Raw genomic sequence first — 16,572 nt, forward strand, 5'->3', positions numbered from 1 at the left:
AGTTGGAAATTTTGCTACCTTAAGGAAAGATGAAGAATCAAAGATTAAGTTGTTGTATTTGGGAAAGACTGCAGCAGAAATGACTATTTACCACGTTATGTATTTCTATGGTTTCAGAGCACTTTCATGAACTCTTGTTTAATTATGCATGAGAATTGAGTGTTCAATATTTTCTGTAGCTGCTCTTCCTTATCTAGTAAAACAGCATTTCTCAAAATTCATTTTTATACTTTTAGTTATCTCATAGATTCAAATGTATATTGGAAGGAATTTTAAGCCTCCAATCCCCTACTTTTTTTGTAGATGATGAAACTGGGGCCTTGAGTGGTGAAATAACTTGCCTAATGTGACAAATCTGGGGCACTGGAACTTGTGCCACTTTGTGGACACATATAGTGACAGACACTGGTACACCTTTATTTAATACATCTGCAATTTTCCCTGAAATAATTATTCCATCTTCCCTTGGCATCACCTAATGAAGCAGAATTCCTAAACCTGGAAATTGTACTGGGAGCGTAATTCTAGGCTTTCTACCTTATGTGCTGACATCACAGAACTGTGGGGGAATTTAAATGAGATTGGAAAGTTGGTAGCCTCATTAGTATATTAAGTGATTATACTCCCCCTTCTCTTTCTTCTTCTCCCTTATCAAGACTAAAAATGAAACAAAGGAGCCTGAATCTCTTGATATGACCCTTGCTTTCCAGATTTTCATTATTTGTCCAGACAGTTTCCTCCAAATTTCAAGATTTTTTTTATTTTGAAAGAATGAGAGAAATAAAACAGAGAGGTATCAATTAACAAGAACAATGACATTGAAGAAAATACAATAATTTGTACTCCCCCACACACAACACCCCCCACCCCTTTTCCTATCCCTGGCACAATAATATTAAAACCATCAAAGCACATCTAGCAAGGAGAAACAGCAATATGTAATGAAGAAAGCAAATTTTCATACTGCTCAATCCAACTAACTCATATCAACTGTCCTTCCCCCAGCTAAACTCTACCCACAGGAATGATAAAGAAGTGTAGAGGAGACAACTTTTGGGGGTAACCTGGATCTCTGTTTACAATAACAAAGTTCAGTGATGATTCAATTGGAGTAGTGAATCTATTTGGCAGGGAAACACTGGGTACAGCTCCTCTGTCAAATTTCAGATGATTTAAGAGAACAGCTAGAGTTTGAGATTCACAGACTCCTAACAGGACTAATCCCTGCTCCCTCAACCACAGCAGTGGAGAAGCTGCCAAATCCTGGTTAGCTGCTGAGAACAGTGGAAGTGAGGCAGCTTTGGTTTAAGAAAATCCGAAAAAGGTGTCTGGGTAACAAGTTCACTGCTTCAGTTTCAAACAGTCAATAAAGGAGCGTAACGTGGTGTCTCAAATGGAAAGAACTTTTTCCTAAAGTGGTAGGTTTAAGTTTTCAGCTTAATCTTTTGAGGGATTCCCCTATCCTATGGGAACACGTCCGTCACTTGTTTAATACCAAAAGTAGGATTCTTTTTATAGGAAGTTTATTTTATTCTGTCTTCACTAGAATCAGTCTATAAAGGGAAGGATACCTATGAAGGATTAGTTGAAGATCAGAGCCTTCTCCTCCACATGTGCGTGCACACACACACAGTAAATACATTTTCCCACACATATAATCTCACAGTCACATGCTTGCTGGAGTCCATCTCAAAAAAACACTTCAATAGTTAGCCATATACATGTACATGCAGCAAGATGTGAGAGTTGCCCCAAAGTGATTAAAGGTGGTGCACATATGTCTATGTGGGGAGGTCATTTTAGAGTATAGGTGTACACAAGCCAATAGGGCCATTAACTTGCAGATTATACTTTCCCCTCTCCCCCAAGATAAATAAATCAAATGAAAAACACACACTGACATCTTTCTGGGTGTCATGGAGGCAACTGCCGGGAAGGTCCACTTTTTGCACTTCCGCTTTCCTATGACAACTTCATTTTGCCCTGAGGGGCCTTCTCATATAGGGAGGGCTGCTCCTCGCCTTTCCCTGCATTTCCCACCTTTACTGGGGGCGAGGGCTTCTTCTCAGAAGATCGGTCTTCGGGCTTGCGCGCAATCAGCAGGCGGCAGGTGAGCAGGATTCCAAACACCAGGGCATGGGCGTAGCGTTTGAGAGGATCACCGACTAGCTGGTGGAAGAAGAGCACAACCAACACCAGCAAGAGCAGGAAGAAGTTGGCCACATCTTTGGGACGTCCAGGCACAAGGGTCATGACAATGCCACAGGCCACCTCAAGAGTCCCAATGCTTTTGCGAAGGAGAATGGAATTGATCCCCATTTTCTTCAGCAGAGGAAGGGCTCGGACATACGTCTTGTAAGCACGTTTCTAGAGTGGAATACCATAAGGAAATCACTGCATTAAGTATGACTTTAATATTAGAATGAATAAAACACAAGCAAGGGCCTCCTTCCCCACGATTCTCTTTCCACACCAGCCAAAAGGGTGTCCCATTTTCTACTGTGTCCCCTAAATGGAAGCCTTGTAATTAAGAAAAAAGCAAGCAATCTGCTAAGAGCCCTGTGATTTAAACCTTATCACTCAGCACCAAAGATAAGAGAATTTGGTTTTATAGTTTAAATTTTTTTTTATTATGAATCATAAACAACATTAAAAATTTTAAAGAAAATTTATCAGGCCCTTAAAAACTGGTACAGATTACCCACATCCACATTTTCTAGTGCCTGCCTTGTCCAAACCCAGGTGCATATGAATACCAACAAAAATGAAACAAGGCAAGGCACAGTATGGTATAAAGCCTCACTAATTTGGACTTCCCTAATTTGAAATGCATGATAGTTCAGAAACTTCAGCTGAGCTGGAGTTTATATTTATGGAATTAATTTTTTTAAAGTGTGTACTAAGCAAATAGAAAGTTAAAAATGTATGCAAATGTTAGCCCCTTATATATCTTTAAAATATAGTAAGACAAAAATCATTCTCATGGTCATTGAGATAAATCCCAAAACCATTACAAGACACTACTTTGATTAGCCTGGCTTGAGTTCATTAATTTTAATTCAACAAATATTTATTGAACACCTACTATGGATTATTCGATGGAGATATACAGATGAATAAGACAGGGTCAAGAAGCTCTTGGTCTAGTGGGGGGAAACAGATACATAAACATCATTATAAAGCAGCATGGTTAGTGGTATATAATAGAGGTCTGTACAATGTCCAATTGTAGCCCAAAGGGAGACATCATAAGACAGAAGAGGGAGTCACTGGATATATTACAAAGTAATAGAATTATGTTGACCTTAGAGTAATAGATTGTCATGTTTTTCACTATTCAGAGTGGCCTGATTCTCATTTTGCAGTAAATTGATAAGATTTTATCAAGTGTCTTATTGGGTTGGCCCACCACTTTGTTTTCATTAAGTATCCATTAATTCATTCAATATTTTTTAAGTGTCTCCTGATGCTAGGCCCTGTACTAGGTACTCTGGTTACAGATATCAATTATTCAAAGGCTTTGCCTTCCTGAGCGTTGACTTAATAAAAGGAAGAACAGCTATGCAAATACATAAGTGCAATCAAGTATTATGAATGCTGAACAAAATTATGTAGTGGGTATAGTGGAGACACACCAGAGGGCATGGTCAAGTCTCTCTAGATGGGGACTGAGAAAAGCTAGAGTAGAATCTTAAAAGAAGAGCAGGTGTTTGCAAGATCAATAAGGGAAGAGCATTGCAGACAGAGGAAGTTGGATAAGCAAATGCCCTGAAAAACAAAACAGACTGGTGTGTTGTGAACACTGCTCCAGTTCAGCATAGGTTGGGGGAAGGAGGAGAGGGAGGGAACACATGAGACAGGGGAGATAGATATGAATCAGATCATGGAGAATTATATATGTTGTGTTGTGGAGCTGGACTTTACCCCATAATCCGGGGGCAGCAACATAATTTACTTTTAAGGAAGCTCCTGGAAATAATATGGAGGATGGATCGGAAGAGGTATGCCTGGAAGCAGGGAGACCAGGCGAGAGACCTGGACTAGAGTAATGACAGTAAGGATAGAGGGAAGGGGACAGATTCAAAGATACTTTGAATGCAAAATCAACAGAATTTGATGTCTTATTGGATGTGGACACTGAGGGAAAGAAAGAAGTCAAGAAAGATTCTCTGGTCTCTGGCTTGGGTGCCTGGATGAAAAGTTGGGAATGCACATTGAGGAACAGGTTGGGGTGGCAGAGGGCAGGAAGGAGGGAGGAACTCAATTTGGGGTTTTCTGAGTTGAAGTACCTCTAAGATATCTAATTGGGGATGTCTGGTAGGCAATCAGTAAGAGAGGTCTGGGGTAAAGATACAGAATTGATACTCATCAATGTGCCCAGGAAGAATGTATACAGTGGAAAAAATTGAGTAACAGACATTTAAGAAATGGGTAGAGGAAGCAAGTCCACAAAGTAGACAGAAGAAAGTGCGGTCAGAAAAGTAGGAGGAGAACCTGAAGAGACAGGGTGATGGGGACCAAGAGGCATTTTAAGAAGAGAATACCCAGAAGTGGAATTGCTGGGTCATAAGGTAGTTCTATATTTAATTTTTTGAAGAACCCCCCTACTGTTTTCCATAGTGGCTGAACAAATTTACATTTCCACCAACAGTAAACAAGGGTTCCCTATCCCTTTCCCCCACATCCTCACCAACAAAACAAAAACATTAGTTTGAAAAGATATATACATGCCTATGCTCACTTACAATAGCCAAGATATGGAAGCAACCTATGATTCCATCAATAGATGAATAGATAAAGAAGATGTGATTCACACACACACACACACACAAATATTACTCAGCAATAAAAAAAGAATGAAATCTTGCCATTTGTCACAGCATGAATGGACCTAGAGGGTATTATGTTAAGTGAAATAAGTCAGACAACGACGAATACCATGTGATCTCACTTATATGTGGCACAGAAACAATCTCATAGATACAGAGAACAAACTGATGGTTGCCAGAGGGGAGGAGGATGCGGGGATGGATGAAAAAGGTGAAGAGAAATAAGAGATACAAGCTTCCAGTTATAAAGTAAATAAGCCATAGGGATATAGTGCATAGAGCAGGGAATATAGTCAATAATATCGTTAATAACTTTGTACAGTGACAGATGGTTACTACACTTACCGTGGTGATCACATTGTAACGTATATAAATGTAGAATCACTGTGTTGTACACATGAAACTAATATAATATTGTATGCCAACTATACTTTAATATATTTTTTAATTAAAATAGAAAAAAAAGAAGAAAATAGTCAAAAGTGCCAGATGCAAGAGAAGTATTATAAGAATTGGGCAGAAAGCCAACTTGACCTCTCAGCAGCATCTGGCACTTAGAATAGTGTTCACACTCTCTAGGTTTGGAACAAATGTTAAGCCATTTCCCTCGCTTCTGGACAAGTGAATGCACCTTTATTTCATCGACTAATTATCATGAGTGGCACAGATAATCCTCTGTGAGGGCTGTTAGAAGACTGATGGTTTAGTGAAAATGCATGGGTTTGGATTGAAACAGACTTGCTTTCAAATCCCATCTCTGCCACTTTCTAGTTGAATGTCCATGGGTAAATTATTTAACCTCCCTTAGCTTCATTTTCCTGAGCAGGGATGAAACTAAGGTGAAGTGAATGAGGCTATTTGCTTTGAGTACAAAATGTAAGAGGGAAAAAATACTCATTGATCAAGGTAAATGATATCCATGACGAACAAAATGTCAAAATTTTAAATAAAGGCAGGATCTGACTGCACTTCCACAACCTTGCCTCACTCACCTCTTCTAAACTCTTCCCTGTCAGATCCTGTTTTTATTTAAAATTTCACCGCACTCTACTCTTTACCCTGTTCCTGAGCATATAAGGAAATACAAAATGTAAGTTGTTCTACTTCCCTCTTCCCATTTTTGGTTAAATTAGGGATTTTCAGAGAGAAAGTAGGAGAGAAGTTGACCAGTAGGCAGAGTAAAACCCTGAGCTGAAGAATAGAGCCAGACCCACATGGAGCAGAGCAGAGCTCAGGGTTAGGTCACCTGGTAGTGGGGAGAAGCCTGCTGGTTTCCTCTCACTATTAACCTAGATGCCACTTGCTCACTCTCTCCCACTCTGCATGCTGGTTATGGTAGCAGGGGGACATTAGGGAAAGAAATTTAGACCCAAGAGGCTTACTTAACACTGTTAAGTAAGGACTATTTCTAATTAGTAACACAAAGCTTCCCAAGAGGCAATTCCTAAATCCTAAGTGTAAGCTTCTGACATGATGAACACAGGATGGAAGAAGAGTATCTTACAGTCATTTTGGAACCAAGCCTTCCAGATGCTGGCTGAGTGGCTTCTGGAAAATGTTCCTTTTTTGTCTAGGGCTAACCACCGATCATTCAAGAATAGATTCTGATCTATACTATAGTGGAATCTGTAGTCTGGGGCCAAATTCCAGGTCTTTAAATCAAGTTCCTATGACTTCAGTGATCCTTTTTCTCTCCATTCGGTTTAACTCCATGTTACTTTTTCAGTTGTTTATCTAACCTCTTAAACTGCAGCTGCGGATATTTTTATGCAGCTGTTGCCACTTTCTTCCCTCCTTTTTTCAAGAGAAACTGCATGTGGATAAGCCATCAAATCTTAATTCAAAGCTGAGTAGGTACAGATAGCATCTGTTCTCCAGGACTCCAGATAGAGAATGTTTAATTTGTTAGAGATAGGACTAAGCTTAGTGGGGTCTTGACATCACAGGAAGCCCTTTATTCTTTCTTCTGTAGAATAGGATGGAGACATCAAAAGAATCCTACTATTGCCAATCTCATCAATGTTTGGTCCTGGCCGCCTCGGTTTTAATAATAGTAATGTCACATATCTTGCATCTATAGTAACAAGATCTCTAAAAACTAATTGTTCTGATAGTAAGAATAAAGAGAGTTGACTGAATCACTCTCCCAAAAGGCTCTTGCTATTCACTTTGTTAGGTCTGTTTGCTTTCTATTGCAATGACCCAGGCCCTGTAACCATAGCTTTCTTTTAGGGAAAGGAAGCAGGAAAGGGAATGTTCCAAATCCCTTCAATCAAAGGCAATCATCCAGCAATAAATATCCTTGGGCTAGGATTCTTAAGATAAGCTAAATTCCAATTTTAGTTTTGTCCCTAAATTGCTTGGAGAGAATTACTAAGCATTTCATTACCTCGGTTTCCCCTTTTGTAAATTAAATGAGCATTTTGGAGATTTAGTAAAAAAATCATAGCACCATAGCATCAGCATGCACACACATTTTATCATTAATGAGCTACATGATTAGAAAGCCATACGTTTGCAAGCCACAGTAATTATTTTAATGATAATAGGGATGAATCAAGCAGGTCCATTCTTGTGGTATGAGGAGATATGATTCAGACATGAGTCAAAAGCATATGGAGTCTTTCTTTAGTCATATCTTTTTTCTGTCATTTATTGTTCACAACACCCTAGGGTCCATGATCTCATATTAATGACATTAAACTTGAACAGCTTAAAATTGTCGAATAATATTTATCTTTGATTACAATTAATAACAGATCCAAGGAAGCTATCAGGACAAAATGGGAACACAGTGCAAGTGGTTTGGTCCACTTTAGTTCAACTATGCGAATTAGGTAAAAGAAAAAAAATAATTTGGCTGATATACTGCATGATTCCATTTATATAATGTTCAAAAGCAGGTAAAACTTACTTATATTGTTGGAAGTCAGGATACTGATTACACTTTGGGAGGTAGTAACTGGAAGGGGCCAAGAGCGGGGGGTTTTGAGGAACAGGTGTACTGGTTATGTTCTGTTTCTTGATATGGGTGCTGGTGACACAAGAGTATGCTTAAATTCCTTCCACTATATACACTTATGTGCATATTTCAGAATATATAATACTTCAATAAAATTTACAGGGAAAAAGCATATGAAAGCAGAGGAGGGCACTGACAAAAACCTCAGCCTGGTTGCTCTCTTATACCATAAAGCCTATATAAGTGCTGCAAAATTTACCAACTCAAGTATAATTTTCCTGAATCTTGGTAGGAGAAAATGCCATATGTGAATCACAGATCATTTCTTAAATGTAATAAAAAGCCATCACATGTATAATTGCCAAATATGCATATGAATGATAAACACCTTTTAAGCAATTCTAGTTTCCACTGTCATATAATGCTCACCTAAAGAGGAAGCTGGAAAACCTGGTCCTACTAACAAAAGTGGATCCCTCCCTGATTTCATTTTAGGGCAGAAGAACCTGACTTCTACTGCCAGTCAAAGGTCACTCTGAAACAAGCACACTGAGAGGCTACAAGTTCCCTGCCATAAGCTTCAATGCAGCTCAGCTGGGGATGGCTAGCTGTGCGAATTAAGCAAAGTCACTTTACATCTCAGGTCCAGCTTCCACCCTGAGGGAATAAACATACTGTACTACCTCAGAGAGTAGTCTAAGCATTAGTGAATTACTATCTTATTACCTAGTTGGAAAGCAATTAATGGCAGTGATTGGAAGCATAAAAGATTACCTGTGGACATTAAATAAACTGTTCAACCATATCTGGAATGTTTCCCCAGGGTTATACAAACAGGAGAGTATTTAACTATAGATAAGCAAATCAATCAAATCAACAAAACTTTCCTTTGAGGGGATGCAAAGAAGCAGGGACTTGCTCTGTCTTCCTGAAGGCCCAAATCTCTTGGCTTCATAGTGTCAGGATATTTGGTGTTTTGTTATCATTCCATATGTGGCCCCTTGTGCCTACAGAACGGAACCACTGCTATAAAGAGCTGAATACCATTCATATGTCCCCCATCACTGCACAGGAAACTGCTTAGTAGCATTTATAAGTGCTGTCTCCCAATTTCAAGAGAATGAACAAAGGCATTTATTAGACAAGGGAGTGGTCAGTCGTGTTGAATTCACCTGGGATTTAGAGTACTCTGCAATGACAGTTGCCACATCTAGAGGAGATATGGGACAGCACACACCAAACAGGCTATTCACGAGAGGCACCTGGAAATTCTGCATGGCATCCACTGTGCATTACCCAGCAGCAAGTTTTAAATATTAGCTGATTGCATAAAGTCTGTATACCAGGGCACATGAAAGTAACATCTTGCTTTTCTAAATGCCTGATTTCAATCCCTTAAACTGGCCATTCAAATTAGTCAGGAATTCATTGCATAAAATAGAATCAATTATCATTATCACCTCATCCAGCACACTTTTTTGAATACCTATTATATGCAAACACTGTACCAGACGCTTTCACATGTAATCTCAGTTAATATTTACAACAACCTTCTGAGGTAGGCGTTAGTATCCTCATCTTACAGATGAGCAAACTGAGAGCTAAGACCGTTAGGATTCAAACCCAAACCTATATGACTCAAAGCTTGTACTCTTTCCATGAACTTTTCCTGGCTTTCCCAGTAGAGACAGGAAAGAAGTTCATAGTCATTTGTCTGTTTGGTTTTTATCAGTGATTCTTCATGGAGAGGATAACACCGAGGCATAGCACTAATGGTTTTAGAACAAGAAAACAATTGTCAGAAAAGAAAAAAAAATCTAAACTTGAAAAATTGGTTTCAAAGTAAAATGAACACCCAAGATATGGATTGGTGCAACTGAATTGATACAAAAAGAAGAGAGAACATGCCATACATTTTCAAGAATCAGTTGTAAATTCTGAAATCCAAAAAAGCAGTTGTAACTATTAATGACTCCTACTGAGAGTACTGAGTCATCGACTTGGTTTCTAATCTCTGCTCCCAAAACAGCTTACCCTATGATCTTGGATCAGTTTATCCATCAGTAAAATAAGAATAAATAATAAAATGAATCTACTTCACAGAGATATTTTAAAGAATAATCTTAAAACGACAGTAACACCACCACTTTGAGATCTTATGAGAAAAGCAACTGCAGTCAATACATGACTAACTCCATCAATGCAGAGGAATCATTCCTAAGGAAAACAGACAGTCCTAGATAATCATCACAGCTGATCTAGGATTGAGGTCCTGAGGGGCTGTACTCCCTTATAAGAAGCAAGAAACAGCTCCTGAACTGCATAATTAAGAGCCAATCAGAGAAATTTGAAAGGTGGTGACCAGCCAAGACAGTGCTACAATGATTCACTCATTCACCTATCCATTCAGAAAATATAAATTGAGCACTTCCTTTGTACTAGAAGTGAATTTTCTCCTCCATTACCTATGGGTTCAAGAATAGAGCTGGGCCAGCCTAGGCACTATGCAGTGGGTCTTACGCCGGACAGCCATCTGCAGCCTGGAGCCCAGTACTCGATGCAGGAAGGGCCCTGGAAAAGGGGAATCTGAAAATCCTCCTTAAGCTTCATACCACTGTGAAGTCTCCCTCCTGGCTAGACATAGTTCTTCCATTCCCTCCAGATTTCCCTGAGCACAGAAGCATAGAATTACACACACACACACACACACACACACACACACACACACACACACACACACACTGGCTCTGCATCGCTGTATTGGATTATACGTATTTAAATATGTTCCTTTGTATGACATGAAATCTTCATAGTTGTTTCTTCTGCCTTTCATTAGACTGAAATAGACAGCTCCACTCCCTAGGAAGAAACCTACTGTAAACCCATTTGTGGCTGGTCCTCCTTGTGAGCTCCTGACAAGCTGGGAGAAAGCTTCCTGGTGACTCCATCTTAGTTGGACTGCCTGCAGAGCCTAACACTGTACTTAGGGTGCAGCTGAGGTGTGGCGGGGGTGGGGGGTGAGGGGGCCTTAAAGCAGCTGAGCAGGGTCGGAGGCACAGGGAGTAAGTATACCGAAGAAGGGTATGTCCCCAAGGAAAGGGAAAGCTTAAAGATACCTGAGGTGCACACATACAAACATATAAATATATGTGTATATGAAAAGTAAAGCAAGGGCATATTCATTTATTTATAATCTAACACTAAACTATGACTGCCAAGACAAAAATACAGTGGCATTTACCCTCCACCCAATCCCTCTGCCTTTGGTGGCTTCTGCTACCCACCTCCCCTCTCCTCCCCTCCCCTCCCCTCCCCAAGGCAGGCTGCCTTGGATACTCATTTTGACCTGATTTCAATTCCATCTGGTCAAACATGCTGGGAGGAGGGGAAGGGAGAAGGAGAAACACATTAAGATTTGCTACTGGGCTAGACTTGGCCCTTGAGTTCCAGCCACCCTCCCCCACCCCAGGGTGATCCTGTGGTGAGGGAGACATGGAAAGCACCAGATCAAACCCTGAGACAGAAGCCAAAGCTGTCTGGAAACATTTTCTGAGCATTTACAATTCTCCATTCTCCATCCATTTGCAGCTCACGTTGAGGGGCCCTGGAAGGCTCTCAGTGGGCTCCAGGATTGCTATGTATTCCTGTTAACCTGTGGGGCCATTCCTCCTTGCCTCAGCCTTAACGTGGTATCCCTCTTGCCTATTTTCTCTCTCCCTTCCTGTTCCTCCCCTAAACTCCTTTCCTTCTTGACCTTGAGAACCCAGTAATGGGCTCCCTCATATTACTGGAAGTCTGGCAAAGACGGTGAGAAGCAGGTTCCCTTCAGCTGGGGTGGGGAAAGGAAGAGGCAAAGTGACAGCGAGAGGCAAGAGAGCAAAAGGAAACATCTCCTGCCATCTCCTGGTACTCCACAGCAGAAGAACAAGTCCTCTTCACGCCCAACTGGGGAGAGCAGCCCAGCCCCCAGGTTGCAGAGGAGATGTTTTGGCCAGTCACCTTCCGTGATTCTAACTCTGCAGAGGGGAAAACCTGCAGAGGGCCTGGCCCTTTGCATCCACAAGAGGCAAGGTGAGGATTATGGACTATTTTGCAGGAGAGATAAGGCAGACTTGGCAGATTGTGCAGATTAGCCCACAAACAAAACAAAATAAACCAAAACGTCCAGCTCTCCCTTGGGAGAAGGGGAAGAAGCAAGCACTCGGTGACCTTTATTTGGGCCAAGACTGCTTTGTCTCACGGATGCAGACACGCGCCCAGGCTGCTAGGGGAATACCACCAGCTCTCCGGCTGCGATAAGGAATACCTTTCCCGCCCCTAAAAACTGCTTGTTTTACTAGCCCATTCTCCCTCAGCGCTTTCTCTCCTTCCCCTTTGTTTATCCTGAAAATAAATAAACTCTCCAGTTTGCCTAACTCTTAGCTTCAAAGGAAGGAATCAGACTTGCAGACTGGGTTGCCTGGACTTTGGGTGTGCTGCAAGAAGGGAAAGGTTTTTGCCTTTGACAGGTGTTACTCAGGTCTCAGCCTCCTGGATTACTTGAGGGTGTGTGGGGGGGTACTCGCTGGGCAACCCCTCCCCCAACTGGCATTCAGTGGCTGGATCCAAAACAGTTGCTCCCGGCATAGCCCACAAATGAAATCGCTCTTGTCCAGCTGCTCCTTCCAAGCTGCAAAGTTGTTGGGGAGACGGGAGGGTCCGTGGTGGGGGTGGGGATTATGGGGATGGGACTGTGGATTGGGAAGGAAAGAAAGAGGTATTCGCGATCCCTTGGGGGTGCGCTCCTCATCACCCGTTCGCTTCACTTACCATCTCATTGTAGGCATCCTTGCTGAGCCTGGGGGTCAACTTGATAGTCCCCATGAAAACAAAGAAGAGTCCCAGGGCCACTGAGAGGGCCACGACAGTTATGGTTCTGGGGGATGCCATGGGGTCACCAAGGCAGGTGCCAACTAATCCTTTTGCTTTGCGCACCCTGTCAGTCTTTAAGGCGCAGGCAGTTAGCACAGAGAGTTCGAGAGGGACGCTGCGGAGGCAGCAGGCAGCTAGAATGACAAAGGGAGAGGAGGGAGCTCTAGAGAAAAATTGAGAGATCCAGATTCTACCTCTCTCACTACAACAATCGCTGGGTCCTAATGCCCTGCGTTTGTTCCTCACTGGCTAAAAGCACCGTCTTGAAGTTAAATGAAGCCCTAAACTGAGGTGGAAACTTCAAGTCTTAAATGGGGAAAAGGTAGGGTATGCTTCGAGCTCAGTCCCTGAACTGCCTCTGGAATGAGGATTAGGGAAGACCTCCTTTCCACCACTTCCCACCAGGCACACTTTTCATCTCTGTAGTCCTCTAGTTATCACTGCCTTTTTTCAACCTCTTTCTTTTTCTCCCCTTCCCTTTCCCTCAGTCAAATCACTAGTCCTTAGAGTTGCTGTTTTCTGCAGTTGATAACCCTCAAGGATAAAACTGCAAAGTTGTCAGGCTTGATTGCTGCCAGAGAAGGTTTCTCCTCCTCTAAAACCTTTCATGACTCCCATTGTCCAGTTTTTAACTCCAGAGTTTTAAACACGGCCTTCAAGACCCTCCATATTTTGATCTCTGCCTCTCTCTGGAGGTGTATCTCCCAATAGCTCCCACTGTCACGTGCCATCCCTCACCTCCTGTCTACTCAGGGCCCCATACAACCTGAGCTTTCCCACCTCCCCTACATTGCCTCTCCCTACCCCAGCAATCTTCCCGAACATTCAACCTTCTCTTCAATGTCACCTCCTCCACAAAACCTTCTCTGATCCGTTCCCAGCTGGATTTTATTTCTTCCTCCTCTGATTTCCTGTAATAATAATTAATATGTATTGACAATTTACGAAGTGCTAGACACTGCCCTTTACTTGTATTAACACATTTAATCTTTACAGCAACGCCATAAGTTCCCATTTTGTGGATGGAACATCGAGGGACAGGAAAGTTAAGTAAGCAACTTGCCCAAAAGTATGCACTAGTCAATGGAGAGCCAGAATTCAAACCTAGGCAGTCATTTCCAGAGCCCAGGTGCTTAACCATTGCTCTACTGCCTCTCCGTAAAATATGTTGCATCATTAGTATGTCACTTACCTGATACTGTAAACACACACACACACACACACACACACACACACACACACCTTTTTGAGATGCAGTGTTCATTTCAGTAAGGGAGAGAAGATGGTTTGGAGTAAGATCCCGAAGGTCCAGGATTTAAATCCCAGCTCTGCCACTACCTCTGTGAACTTGGATAAGTCACTTAACTTATCTGAGCCTCCATTTCCACATTTATAAAATGTGGATTAAAATTCTGCCTCAAAGGTTTGTTGTAAGAATTCCATGTGAGCAAATTGCATAGCAAGTGTCTAACGTATAATACCTCAATGGATGTAGTTCTCTTCTTGCTTCTTCTGCATTCCACTCCAGTTACTTCAGATTATAAGCATGTAAAAGGTAGGAACAGCTTCTACATATCCCCCTATAGTATCTAGAATAACACCTTTTGTGCACCAGATCCTAATAAACCTTTGTTGGAAAAATTGATGAATTTAAATACAAATATCTCTGGGAATGGTAACACTTTAAGATTTAGCAATCGTTTACATCTTATGGTGGAAAAAATTTCAGACTCCTTTCTGTTATAATTCATTTATTGAGTTGAATTACTGAGTGCCTACAATGTGCTTACAAGTGAATTAGGTGCCATGGGAATACACAGATAAATGAGTCACAGACCCTGCTCCTAATGGGCTTGTTGTACAGTAGAGAATAGGGATTGTTAGAGAGGAGAGAATTTCTTTATACATAAAAGAAAGACTGGAAAGAATAAACCAAAATGAAATGTTTGTCTTTATAATTTGTTTTCCAAATGTCCTACATTGTGTATGGCAGTCAAATGAGTACTTAGGGAAGCCCATTCACATAGTTAAGCAACTGATCAAAAAATATATGTACATACATACTATTTTTCCTTTAAAATTGCATGATAATGGAAATAATAGTATTCATTATAAAATGTATAAAATGCTGAATAACAAATAATATAGGAAAAAAATAACTCATGATCCCAACATACAGAGATAAACATTGTTAATATTTGGGTCAATATTTTAATTGATCTTTTTCTTAAATACCTCTATGTGCAAAATAGATATGAATTTATTTTTCTAAATTTGATCCTAATATAGTCAGTTTTATACCCTGATTTTTTTCACTGGTTAATATTTTTCTGTATCATTGGACTGTTTTCAAAAATATAATCTTTTAAAAATGATTTCAGTAGAAAAGGATAAAGGGGATCAAATATATGATGACAGAAGGAGACCTGACTTTGGGTGGTAAACACGCAATGCATTGTACAGATGACATGTTATAAAATTGTACACTGGAATCCTATATAATTTTGTTAACCAATGTAACCCCAATAAATTCAATAAAATTAAAAAATACCTAGTGAGGGGCCAGCTGAGTGGCTCAGTTGGTTAAGAGTTGGCTTGGGAGCACGAGCTCTGAGCAGCAGGGCTGCCGGTTTGGTTCCCACGCTGTACCCTCTACAGCTAAGATTGTGAACAACAGCTCGACCTGGAGCTGGGCTGCCATGAGTGGCCAGTGATGGCGTAGGCTGCAGCCCCTGCTGCAGTGGGCTGCCGTGAGCTACCATGAGTGGCCAGCAGCCGTGTGAGCTGCCATGAACTACTGTGAGTGGCCGTGCAATGACCAGCAAGAGACTGCCTCAGCCGGGAAGAGTGCAATGATCATAATACCAATCATAATACCAACATGAGCCAGTGAAGCAACGTCCTCCACAACTAGACTGAAGAACAAAAGGACAGCAGCTTGTCTGTTCCCCTTCCCCAATTCCCCAGCGCTGTTCCCATCCCCCAATTCCCCAATAAAAATCTTAAAAAAAAATACCTAGTGAGTTTAATAAAAATTTATTTGCAGTTCAATTTTTTAAAAAATAATAATGATTGCATAATACTTCAGCATCATTTAAATATACTATAATTCACTTACTGTTCTCTTAATGCTAGATACTGATGTTTCCATGGTTTTCACTTCTGCAAATAAAGATGTGATGCATTTTCTTGCACATAAAACTTTGTCTGAATTCCTGAATGTTTCCTTAGGATAAATTCCTAGAAGTTGAATTATAAACTTTTCATATATCTAACATTTACTTATCATTTAGAGGATGACAGGCACTATGTTCAGTGACTCACATGTATTGTGAGATTAGTACTATTAATTGTCTCCATTTTATGAATGAGGAAACAGAGCAAGGAGTGAATCAGTTCCCTGAGTCCAGAGCAGGGCCACCACCTTTTGGGATATTCAACTTAAACCTGTGTTATGCCTCAGTATGCTTCTGCTGCTCCTTTAATTCATTTAAAACATAAGAATGTTTAAAAGATTTTTGATATATATTACTAATGTACTTTTCAGGAAGGAATTTACCCTCCTATCAGCAGTATAGAAGTGTGTATGCATCACCACATCAAATCTGCACTGAGAATTTCAGTATTTTTCACCTTCACCAATTTCATTCATTAAAAAAAAATTGTATTTGGAGGCCGGCCAAGAGGCTCGGTTGGTTAAGAGCCTGACCTCTGAGCAGCAGGGTTGCCGGTTCGATTTCCACATGGGCCAGTGAGCTGTGCCTGAGCAGAGCTGCCCCTGAGCTGCCAACAGATGGCAGGATGGCTCACTCAGCGGGTGAGAGCACAGGCTCCTAACAACAAAGTTGCTGGTTAGACTACCATATGAGA

The 16,572-nt window shown here is 41.0% G+C and overlaps 1 protein-coding gene across 1 annotated transcript; it reads right to left on the minus strand.

The window, feature by feature from the left end:
* Window positions 1–740: 740 nt before the first annotated feature.
* On the minus strand, window positions 741–12,853 carry TMEM35A (transmembrane protein 35A). The gene is made up of 2 exons (XM_019629205.1): window positions 12,601–12,853; window positions 741–2,367 (listed from the first exon to the last, which is right to left on the minus strand). The coding sequence occupies exons 1-2, from the start codon at window positions 12,718–12,720 to the stop codon at window positions 1,963–1,965; spliced, it is 525 nt and encodes a 174-aa protein (XP_019484750.1). The 5' UTR covers window positions 12,721–12,853; the 3' UTR covers window positions 741–1,962.
* Window positions 12,854–16,572: the final 3,719 nt, after the last annotated feature.

The sequence above is a fragment of the Hipposideros armiger genome, unplaced genomic scaffold (assembly GCF_001890085.2).
Source record: "Hipposideros armiger isolate ML-2016 unplaced genomic scaffold, ASM189008v1 scaffold_831, whole genome shotgun sequence".
Classification (NCBI taxonomy): Eukaryota; Metazoa; Chordata; class Mammalia; order Chiroptera; family Hipposideridae; genus Hipposideros; species Hipposideros armiger.

Bases quoted from the DNA above. Each gene is read 5' to 3' on its own strand.
- TMEM35A (XM_019629205.1), bottom strand. From the start codon at position 12,720: ATGGCATCCCCCAGAACCATAACTGTCGTGGCCCTCTCAGTGGCCCTG. The intron at 2,368-12,600 runs GTAAGTGAAGCG...ATTCCACTCTAG, and splicing joins AGGATGCCTACAATGAGATG to AAACGTGCTTACAAGACGTA.